The following is a 12,263-nucleotide window of genomic DNA, read 5'->3' as shown; positions in this document are numbered from 1 at the left end:
TAGTCACTGACAAATCTACCTATTCAGGGAAACCTGAAAATTACTTTTCTAAAACTCATACAATATTGTTGTCTGATACAGAAAGATCATCAGAAATATACAGAACTTGAAACTTTTTCTATTCCATGTGAAATGATTTAATAAGCTTACAGGTATCCTTAAAAAAAAAAAATCTTTTTTCTAGAACAGTTAGAGTTTGGACATCTTTGGAGTTGTAATAAGGTCCTAGGTTTCCAATTTTTGCAAGGAGGAAAAAAAAAACCCTTTCAGATCAGAAATAAATGGCAACATCACTCTTTCACTGACAGTAAAGTATTAACTGCCAAAAAGTACCTTCCATCCCCATTCAACCTGGTATGTCAGGAGCCTCTGTACTGAAGCCCAATGAAAAATATGGAATCTCAACAGAGGAAGTGAGTGTACAGACCTACAAGTACTAACTTCAAAATGTTCGTTCTGAGAACCATATGGATTTGTCTTGTTCATCTGTATCTAGTCGTTACTGGTATTTACTTTCTCAATGTTTGAATGAATATGACAGCTTAAATTTTCCATTTGCAATTAAACATGAAACTTTTAGTTTCCTGAGTGGATCTATAAATATTGCACCATCCCAAATGCAAAGGGGGAAAAGTTACTGCCTGCCAAAGATTCTTAAACTATAATTTAACTATGAGAAACAGAGTGGTTTTGTACAGTCACAAAGTCTTACCCATCCTGGGTCTCGCCTATCTGGACCCACAAGCAACAGTATCACATTCAAGGCTCCCTAGTGACCTTCCCCCTTGGGTAAAATCTCACAATACCCAAATTTAAAACTTAAAGATGTTTCTTTAAAAAAAAAAAAAGATTTTATTTATTTATTCATGAGAAACAGAGAGAGAGAGGCAGAGACACAGGCAGAGGGAGAAGCAGGCTCCATGCAGGGAGCCCAACGTGGCACTCGATCCCAGGTCTTCAGGATAACGCCCTGGGCCGAAGGCAGCGCTAAACTGCTGAGCCACCCAGGCTGCCCTTAAAGATGTTTCCTTTATACAAAACACTAAAAAAGCAATCTCAGAAAAAGGTTTTTTGTGTTTCTTTCTTTCTTTTTTTTTTTTAAAGAATTGGCAAGGAACTAAAAATTCTGTAAAAGCTTCACCTTTCCTAGAGTGATGCTCACATGCTCTTTAATCCTCAATCTTGTGAGTAAAGTATTAGGTCTAGTTTACAGGTAAAGAACTAAGGCTTAGAGATTAACTTGTTCAAAGACCTTGCTATTGAGCAGAAGCATAAGAACTCAAATTCAAATCCCCTTGACTCAATCTGTCCTTTCTACTCTATCATGGTTGATTTGGCCAGGACACACACACACACAACTATTCACATTCTGAATCAGAGAAAAAAGGTAAGAGAAAGAGATGCAAGCTTTGAAGATTTTTATTTATTTTTCTAAGCTTTCAAGATTTTAAGTCCAACTTTGGACATTCTCTCTGAGGGCAATTAGCCACACAGTATTCATAAATATTCACTTTCCCACAGGATTTTTTTTCATATACTTTACAAACCATATGTTCCTGAAACATTTATCTTTTGAAAACTTTATCTTTGAAGACTCTTTAAAATTAGACCCAATTTTGTAATTCCTCTCCTATAAAATTATTTTCTCTAGCCCACCTTTAAATGAAGAGATGTTTGAAGTTTGCTCCTGTTGTGATGCTTCTGTGATAATCCTTTTGATCAGTGGTATATCTACTAAGATCCACCGGGCTTAACCTAATGGTATTAGTAAACATATCCGCAACTGATTTTGGTTTGAGTTGCACTTTCCAAATAACAAATTCAAGGCAATTCAATAATCAGCCTTAGGGATCCCTGGGTGGCGCAGCGGTTTAGCGCCTGCCTTTGGCCCAGGGCGCGATCCTGGAGACCCGGGATCGAATCCCACATCGGGCTCCCGGTGCATGGAGCCTGCTTCTCCCTCTGCCTATGTCTCTGCCTCTCTCTCTCTCTCTGTGTGACTATCATAAATAAATTTAAAAAAAAAATTAAAAAAAAAATAATCAGCCTTAGCTAGACTTATGAGCCATTATTGAAATTTCTGCTTACTAAATTTTTTCCTGAAATCTCCCAAATGCCTATACTCATGCATATCTTTTAATATGGAGTTTCCTACTTAAATTCTCAATCCTAAGCTTTATTATTTAAGGCATTCTTGTTGCCAAGAATTCCTAGTTCACAGGAAGTTGAGCTGGTCCCTTTAAGCAATATATGAATAAATGAAAAAGTAAAGTTAACTCTCTGATGCTTTGCGTCTTCTCAGTTTAAAAATGTTTTGGAGGGATCCCTGGGTGGTTCAGCAGTTTGGCGCCTGCCTTTGGCCCAGGGCATGATCCTGGAGTCTCGGGATCGAGTCCCACATCAGGCTCCCTGCATGGAGCCTGCTTCTCCCTCTGCCTGTGTCTCTGCCTCTCTCTCGCTCTCTCTCTCATGAATAAATAAAATCTTAAAAAAAAAAAAAAATGCTGACACAAGACATACGGAGTTTTGTTGTTTAAAACACACACACACACACACACACACACACACACACCAATAATGACCTTGGCATTTCACTTACTAAATGCATCTAATAAAGACAAAGCTCTGGGTACCTTTTCTAAAAATTGAGATATAACTGACATTTAAGTTCTGGGTATCTTTAATAGAAAACCCATAGTTCTATTAAAGGGCTGAGAAATTAGTCACAGCAATATATTTTCTTCATTTCTAAGCCCACCTTCCCCTGAAAAAGTTTTCAGAAATGACAATCTTCCCTTATTCTTGGAAAAGCAGGAACCAGATACACATTTGGCTCTTACTTAGCCCAAACCTAGATACAGATACACTACCTTTCATTTTCCAGTGGTTTCTTAATAGAAAGAAGAGATCAGTATAGGCTGTGAAATTCAGTGAGGTAAAGACTTAACCAACTCTGGTTATATGCTACCGTTCATTGTGTAAATGTCAGAAGATTTAAAAGGTTATCAGGGAATACCAGCAAAGGAAGGAATCACCAACATCAGTACCTGAAACCTAATATTTAAAATAAGGATCTATTTTAGAATAGAAGCTGTCTGGACAGCTGGGTGGCTCAGCGGTTTAGCGCCAACCTTCGGCCCAGGGAGTGATCCTGGAGACCCGGGATCGAGTCTCACATGGGGCTCCCTGCGTGGAGCCTGCTTCTCCCTCTGCCTGTGTCTCTGCTTCTCCCTCTCTGTGTGTCTCTCATGAATAAATAAATAAATAACATCTTAAGCTGTCTAACCAAAGTTTTTTTTTTTTTTAAAGATTTTATTTATTCATGATAGTCACACAGAGAGGGAGAAGCAGAGACACAGGCAGAGGGAGAAGCAGGCTCCACGCAGGGAGCCCCATGTGAGACTCGATCCCGGGTCTCCAGGATCACTCCCTGGGCCGAAGGTTGGCGCTAAACCGCTGAGCCACCCGGGCTGCCCCTGATCAAAGTTTAAACTTTAAAATGTAGGCAAAGAGGGACTCTGTATATTTATTTAATCCTCAATAGCTTGTAAAGCATAGAAATATCATCTCTATCTATAGATGACAAAACAAGGTTTCGCAGCCAGGGTTAAGTTTCTTTTTTTTTTTTTTTTTTTTTTTTCAGGGTTAAGTTTCATACTAAGAATAGGGACTTACTTAGATTTTTCTACTCCAATTTTCTACTTTACCACAGATGTTCAAGAATGTTATATCCCCACAGCCTCCCTTTCACATATATCCTTTAGGATCAACCTGGTTCCTCCAGATGTTTAAGAGGTCTAAGCTATCTCTACCAACACATAATTATAGGCAGGCTGTGTGCATCAGGCTCCCCACAGGGAGCCTGCCCCTCTGTGTCTCTCATGAATAAATTTTTTTTTAAATCTTAAAAGAAAAAAAAAGGGGGGGGGGGGCAGGCTGTAACATCTGTATTAGAAACTTACCAATTACAGTCTGGGATTTCTGGAATCTAGACCAGGCAGTAAGCTACTAAACAGGAGAGTTGAGAAGATGTAAAAGGCCAAGTTTTCAGGTTCTTGGTCTCAGGTTCTCCCTTATAAACCTACGCATCTGTACTATTCCATTAAATTCAGATTTCATGAATATAAAAATGTGATGTTTACTAAGCCCACAACATTTGTTCCTTTCCTCCCACTTCCCCTTCTACTGCCTAGTAAGAGCTCAGATAATGGACTACAAATGAAGAGGCTACTTTACCAGAGTTGGTTTGGTAAAGAAAGGAGTCTTAGCAAATGAGATCCCCTAATCCACTGATTCGGAAACCTGCTAGGTTCTGCCCAACCAGTATTCTGCTCAGAAACCTTTATAAATCTGGGCATTCATATATAGCAACAAGATTAAAATCTGGGCTTTTAAGAAGAGGCAAAAGGGTGCATTTCTAGTGTACTCTAGTGAAGGACTAACCTTCAACCTAAAACTTTTTTAGGGGGCATGTAAACTCCAAATAGCCAAGAATATCTCCTCCAAGAAAGATCCCAGACTTCTATTTTTGCTAGGCTGTGCTAAGAAAAATACAAAGAATACTGAAAGCAAAAGTTGGCAGACTTTTGTTCTTAAAATATAAAAAAAAGTCAAAATATCCAGTGATCTATGAAACTTGTTCTCAACATCAACAACAAAGACAAGAAAATTAAAGTCCCCAATAATGCTGATTGCTTTAACGCCTTTTGTTGGAGCCTATCTAGGTGTATCACAGGAATGCTAATGAAGGAGTTTTGGGTTCCTTAAATCCACAAAAACAAAATTAACTTCAAAGGCTTAGAGAGGAATTACAGCCCGGTAGAGATTACCTCTACCCTAAATCTAATGGAGAGGGCAAGAGGGAGATATAAACAAAAATATCTACTATAAATCTCAGAAAAATTCTCAAGAGCAGTACACAAAGGTAAAGGTGGCAGGGAGATAACTGAGCGGATATAAAAACTTAAGCCAACAAACTGAAAATGAGTATCGTCCAAAAGAGAAATTTAAAAAAAGTTGCCTCTCTCCCTTAGTTTCTACTAAAATCTAGAGATGACAGATAAAGACAATACGGTTGGTTTTAGCTTGATTATATTACAAATTATATACCCTAAGATATACTTGAGATAATTAGCAAGATCACTTCTCTTTTTTTTTTCCCCAAAGATTATTTATTTATTCATGAGAGAGAGAGAGAGAGAGAGAGAGAGAGAGAGGCAGAGACATAGGCAGAGGGAGAAGCAGGCTCCATGATCAGGCTCTGGGCTGAAGGCGGCGCTAAACCGCTGAGCCACCGGGGCTGCCCTTTCTCTTCTAATATGAAAAATACTTAAGTCTTTTCTGAATATACAGAATAAAAATCATGTTAAACAATATCTAGGGGTCCCTGGGTGGCGCAGCGGTTTGGCGCCTGCCTTTGGCCCAGGGTGCGACCCTGGAGACCCAGGATCGAATCCCACATCGGGCTCCCGGTGCACGGAGCCTGCTTCTCCCTCTGCCTATGTCTCTGCCTCTCTCTCTCTCTCTCTGTGACTATCATAAATAAATAAATAAATAAATAAATAAATAAATAAATCTATTTGTTCTTATTTCAGCATACTGTCAATTCCTATAGCCCTACTGAGAATACCAATAATATCTAGCATATTCTATAAACTTTTTCCCACTTAATAATAAAGTTTACACTACCATGATACCCACCTCCTTCCAATCTTTATCCCCCTCTACAGTACCCAGGCACTGGTGCTATCAACACAGAGCATACAACACACACCTAGATAGGCAGGTTGTGGGGCAAGGGCAGGGGCTGGTAGATTTCCCACATCAGCGACTGGACTGCAGCCATAGGGATGGAAAGCTGCATCTCAAACTTCATTTACAAGTCATGGAAATACAGAGAAAAGACTTGTTCCAAGGATTACTACTCTAAACACAATCTTCTTTAAACACAATACCTCATTCACCTTTTAAGGGCCAGTCAGGAACTTCTCCCATTCCCATCTATTTTTAGAAGCCAAATTCTCAACAGTTTGCCCAAAAGCCATTATGCAAAGTTAATGGTTCAAAATAATTAAGGAGATTATCTAAACCATAGGACACAGAAAAGTCACTCAAGTCACTCTCCCACAGACAAATGCAATGAACTGACTGTTATTTTACTATTCTTTCAAGAGGGCCTTTTTATTTTTTTTTAACCCTCCAGGTCCCACATCAAATATTCATTTAAAGCATTTCCACAGCCTCATTTAAAAATAAACAATCACATTTGAATCCATTTTTTTCCAAAGAAAGCTAGAACTTCACTGGAGTTCAACAGAGTTTCATATGAGAAGTATGAAATCCCTCACAAAAATACACCTCTGGGGAAAGGACTTTGGGTTTGAAGAAAATTAGTTTTATTTCGCACTTAAACTATGGCAAATACTGTTAAAGATCTGTAACATACATATGCATTCATACCCAACTAATATGAAATAACATGCACAATTTCATTATAATCCAAAAACCTCTAAAATGAAATCTATCCATAAAGTACAATAGAATCATTTCTCATACTGTTAGCAGCAGAATATAACTGTTACTATAATTAAGATATCACACAAAGCTTTCCCAAACATATCTACAGATTTAAAAGGTTCAGTTTTTTCACTCCCTCCCATACTGAAAACAGGCAGAAACCCCAATGACCTAATTTTGGAATATAAGATTTAACACATGTTAAGAATTCTTGGCTCTGTATATTGTATAAATTGATACAAATTCACTAAGACCCAGAACAAATTAATGAATCACTCTTTTAAGCTCTCACAATTCCTCATTTTTATGCTGATGTTAAAGGAAAAAAGCAAAACAATTCTTTTTTTTTTTTTTTTTGCTACTATTGGCTAAAGTGAGATTTGGGGACTGACTCTGGGTTTGTTTTCCATTTTATCTACTTACCAAAGAAAATTATGAGCTAGAGATGGTCAATATTACCTAGTTTTCACCTTTCAAACTATTTAGTATTTCTGATTCCTTTAATAACTCCTGGATTTTCTAGTTTTATCAGAAACAGTAGAATCTAAAATTTGTTTGGGAGTTCTGATATGCTAGTAGCCTAAAAAGCAACTTTGTTTTGTGTCTAAGTGTAATATAAAGATTCCACAGTAGTCACTAATTCTGAAAAGGTGCCCCAAGGAGTTTGGTTGTAGGAGAAGGAAAGAAAACACCAGAGTCCAATGCTTAAGTGTTTCTGGATTAAGCAGATATATGCACCAGATTTCATTTGAAGGTGCCATCAGTTTCCAGTTTTAAAACGTGAGGGGTATTTCCAGATAGCCATACCATCAGTCTTAGCACCACCCACCTCAACCTGCAACTAAAGCATAGAAATACAACTCTGTTAGCATCAGAAACAATTTATATTTAATTCCCCCATACAGGGGATCCCTGGGTGGCTCAGCGCCTGCCTGCCTGCCTTCTTACGGCCCAGGACGTGATCCTGGAGTCCTGGGATCCAGTCCCACATCAGGCTCCCTGCATGGAGCCTCCTCCTCCCTCTGCCTGTGTCTCTGCCTCTGTCTCTCATGAATACATAAATAAAAAATTTTAAATAAATAAATCCCCCATACAATCTGTATCCATTAAGCTAAACCAATCAACAGGACAAGATGTCAAACTATGACCCCATACAACATTACTTAAGACTAATCAGTCACTGATAGGATCAAGCATTATACTCTGCTCATCCCAGCGAGGGAGGAACCCCACAAATCCAAAGCAGATAGGCAAAAACTCCAAGTCCTTGAAACAGCAGAAGATCACTAACCCCCAAAGTGACGTTACCATTATCAACTCTACAGATAGCTTGGCAGACTGCACAGTACTGTAAAAATGACTCAGCCCCACTATAGTTAGTGCTACCAACACTTAGAAAGGAAAAAGGTAAGTAAAACATTAGGTAAAAGGTTATGGTTTCTGCTCCTGAAACTCCCAGCTCATCACCAGTATTTCAAGTATAAATGCACTTCACAAATAAGATTTCCCCAGCAGTTGCATATGGGCCAGAACATTTTAAATTCCCAATGAACACCAACAGTTTTAACTATTGTAAAGAAAGAGCTTCAAAGGGCAAAAAATCTTTTAGATCTTAAGGAATGAAGGCAGGTAGAATGAGGGAGGTTTGTATATATGAATTTGTACAGTTAATCTGTAAGTCGGGTTAAGTCCACTTAAGATCATGCTTAAGCAAACTCTTCTTAATACAAAGATCAATAACAATATGTCCAAGTATAATTAAACACTGATTTTTGTTTTTTAAAACCTGTCTTTCATAGTTAAATAAATCAATCACTAGTTACCAGGCTATTACTTAATACAACAAGCACACAGTTACTAACGCTACATCTTTCTTCTAGACAATATTTACAAAGATAATTACTGCAGTGTCAGACACTTAGGATGGTGAGGAGGCAGTTAAAGTGCTTTTTCTCTAGAAGGAGTAGGTTTAGTTAAAAAGTAAGCAAATGACAAACTATCAAATCCTTCCCTCCCACATTTTTCATCTCGGTAAGAAAGTAGAGATGTGCAGTTTTTAATTTTGTCATACTGCCATCATATATATAGCATACTTAAGCTTGGAAGCTTTGGAACGCTAGACTCACTGCCTGTGGGCAAGCTAGTAAACATACCTAAGCCTCAGTTTCCTCATCTATAAAATGGAGATAATAGTACCTTAACTCATAGGGTTCTTCCAAGAATTAAATTAGATGATCCATGAAAAGAGCTGAGATCCGTCATGCCAGGCAGACAGTAAGCATTCAATAAATATGAACAATTACTGCAATCACAAGTGATCACATTCTAAAAGTCAATATACTCAGTTTCCTTTGGTATCTATAAAAATGGCATTAAAGATCAATAATTTACCCAGCCCACAATCATCACATATTCAATCGTTCCTTTGCATAATTTAAGTGAGATCCATGGAGATTAACTTTCTGAGGAGAAAGGACTAAACTTTGCTTCATTGCTAAATACACAACCTACTCAGCCCAATCTTAAAGTCAAAAGAACACTTTTTTCTGTGTTAAGCTCCTACCTTCCTCCAAGAGAGGTCAAAAGGACTCCTTACATCCTCATCTGCCACATCCTTTCTTTGCTTCCACATCCCAAGGAAACATTTATACCTCTGCGGTTTTCTGAACTGCAGAGGACTCCTCGCCCCTTCAAAATCCTGATAGGTTAGCTAAACACTAGTTAAGAAATACTCCAACCCCTGACACTCAGCACCTAGTCTTGCACAACACTCAGCTCAGAAGTCACCTCCTCTAAGAAATTTCCCCACCCCCAGACAAAATTAATTCTCCTAGTTTCTCAAAGCATTTTGAGTATACATATACCTCCGCACCTACCTTATAATTAACTAATTATGTCTCTCCCAGCAGACGGGATTGAGGGCGAGAGAAGCATTGTGACCCAAGGTTCAGATCTAGCATTACACAGTGTTTCGCACATATTAGGTGCTCAAGAAATGCTACTTTAATTTAACCTACAACCCTTCCTTGCAGAATCACATCTCTTGCTAGATGCCCCACTACAAATCTGAACATAAGGCTGCTCTCAATAGAGCAGGCTAACACGATGGACTGCTGATTACAACATCAGAAAATCTACTCATCAGCTTCTCCCATTGGAGAGGTTCCCGGAACCCGAACTCAATTGAGCAGGATTATGTACCATCAGAATCAGTGGGAATTCCCAGCACACAACAGAGGGTACCTTCTCCTTCAATAAGATTGTTGAAAAGCCCGCAGGGTGAGCTTTTTATTGGGGGAATCTTCATTGAATAACTGAAGTGGAAATACTCAAAGAATAAATGCCTTGATATGGCTGAAAAGGGGTCAAAAGCATAAAGATCTAGGAAAAGCAAGCTAGCTCTTGGTTCCTGAAAAACAGCGGCTCCTGAAAAAAGAACAGGAAACAAGGGTGGATGCGGACTACTCTTTGTTTCAATAAATAAAATCTTTTTTTCTTTCCCATGGCCCGAAAGAAAAGGCCAACACACCAGGTCCAGATGAGATGCTCCACAACCTTTTCTCCTGACAAGTACACTAAACTGAGGTTCTTAAAAATAAATAAATAAATAAAATAAAATAAAAACAAAAAAGCCAAAAAAAAAAAAAAAACCCAACAACAAAAACCAAGAAAAGAGAAACAAAACACTGCATTAGGAACCTCAGCCACCACGAAAAGTTCTAGTCAGAAATACTTAAAAAAAAATTTTTTTTTAAATCTATATGCCCGAGTCCAACGTTTACATTGGAGGGGCCCACGGAGAACTTGCAAACTTTGTGAAGGGAGGTACTAGTACTACCTTTGCAAAGAACACAACTTGGGGGAAAAACAACCTCAAAATATGAAAAACTCCACAAAGGGTGGCTTTAGTTTTAGGACCGTAATTCCCATCATAAAATTCTTACACCCCCACCCTTCACCTTCTCCTCCCCCCCACCACCACCGCCGCCACCACCACCGCCGCCGCCGCCCGCCCCCCTCCGCCCCCCAAATCAACAGTTGCCGAAGGGTATCTTTCATTCTGGAAACAGAAAAGGAAACAAACGAGAAGCAGAAAGGCAATAACCCCCCAAAATAAAGTTCTCCTTGGGGAAAAAAAATAGTAGCCATTCAGTCTCCCACCCTTCCCTCCCCGGTGAGGTCTGTGATTTCCACGGCTTTGCTCTGCAGAAAGCTCTTTCTGGGCAGCTCAAGGAAGGAGCCGAGGGAGGGAGAGAAAGAGACACACAGGCACAGAAAGGAGAGGAGAAAAAGAAAATGGCGCAGAGACTAAGTCCCGACTGTCGACAAGGCGACTTTCCCGGGAGGAATCCGGGCCGACAAAGGCTGCCCGAAGGCCGGCGGCGGGCGACCCCGGGTCTCCGTTGCCCCCTCTTGGGAAGGCCGCGGTCTGGGGGGGCTGGGGTCCCCGGAAAGGGGGTCCAGAGGCGGCCCGATGGGAACAATGGGGCCGGTGAGCGAGGAGCCGGGACTTAGTCTCTGGGACGCCATGTCTGTCCTCTGCCCGGCTCCGGCCCGGCGCGGGCTGGGCGGCCGGCGCCGGGGCCCCCGGGGTCGGGGCGGGGGGCACACTCACCATTCAGTCGGAAATCCGCTTCAATCTGGAGGGAGAAAAGGAGGCAGTATGAACAAACGGGCTCCCCCCGGCCCGCGGGCGGCGAGCGCGCGGGGCCGGGGGCCTAGCCCAGCCCGCGCCCGAGGATGAGGATGAGGATGAGGAGGAGGAGGAGGAGGGAGGGGCCCCGGGGTCGGCCGTAAGGGGCAGCCCCCCGCCGTCCCTAACTCGGCGGCTTCCGCCCGCGGCCTAGCGCGCCCAGCCCCGCCGGCCGCCCGCCCCTGGCCGGGGGCTCCGGCCTGTCAAGGCGGCCGGGCCCGCGCCGGGGGTCGCGGGGGTCGCGGGGGGTCGCGGGGCGGGGCCGGGGCGCCAGGAGGACCCGGCCGAGCCGTACCTGGGAATCGTTGTGCAGATGGTCCCCACTCATGTCGGCCGGAGCGGCGAGCGCGGCGGGCGGCGAGGGGCGCCGAGGAGACGCAGACGGTCGGGGCCGGCCTGTGCGGGCGGACGGGGGCCCCCGGAGGCTCCCGGAGGCGCGGAGAAGCGGCGGCGGCTGCGGGCCCGACGCTCCCCGAACGGCTGAGGCGGCGACGGCGGCGGCGACGCGGACTGACTGCCGGGCGGGCGGCGAGAGCGGACCCCAGCAGTTGTGTAACAGCCTAAGTTCGCATTTCGCCTCACTGCGCCTGCGCGGCCGCTTTTAAACGAGACGTCGGCGACGTCAGAGACTCGCGGAAAGAGGCCGAGGGCTGCGCGGCCCGCCCCCCCCGCCCTCCTGCGCTTCCCAAGGCGGACCCGGCTTTGCATCGCAGGCCCCGCCCCCAAGCCCCTGCGCGCCGCCGTGATTTGCATAAGCAGCCGACTCCTCCCACGGCCGCCCCCCGGGGCGATCTTGCCTGGCTCTCCCCGCGCGGTTTCTCGGAACCCCGTACACCTCTGCGAGGCAGTGCGCAGGCGCAGCCCGGACGCCGCCCCCGGACCCCGGCCGGCGGCGCGGGCCACGTGGTGGGCCTTTAAAGGCCGCGGCGGGACCGCGGCGGGACCGCGGGAGCCCCGGGCCGAGCAGCCGCCCTGCTGCCGCCCGCTCGCCGCTGCAAATGCCGTGGGCGCTCGGGGCCCCGGACCTTTCACCGGCGCTTTTTCGCTCGTGAAG

The 12,263-nt window shown here is 43.3% G+C and overlaps 1 protein-coding gene across 1 annotated transcript in view; it reads right to left on the bottom strand.

The window, feature by feature from the left end:
* The window catches only part of TOP1 (DNA topoisomerase I), a 91,372-nt gene extending 79,569 nt beyond the window's left edge, over positions 1-11,803 (bottom strand). The window contains exons 1-2 of the mRNA XM_025470070.3: positions 11,505-11,803; positions 11,132-11,156 (exon numbers count right to left, since the gene is read on the bottom strand). Coding sequence (XP_025325855.1) covers positions 11,132-11,156; positions 11,505-11,537 — 58 coding nt within the window. The 5' untranslated portion in view covers positions 11,538-11,803. The remainder of the gene's footprint in view (positions 1-11,131; positions 11,157-11,504) is intronic.
* Positions 11,804-12,263: the final 460 nt, after the last annotated feature.

Source organism: Canis lupus, chromosome 24, assembly GCF_003254725.2.
Source record: "Canis lupus dingo isolate Sandy chromosome 24, ASM325472v2, whole genome shotgun sequence".
Lineage (NCBI taxonomy): Eukaryota > Metazoa > Chordata > Mammalia > Carnivora > Canidae > Canis > Canis lupus.
Note: the sequence above shows the minus strand (reverse complement) of the source record. Positions and strands in the feature narration are given on the sequence as shown.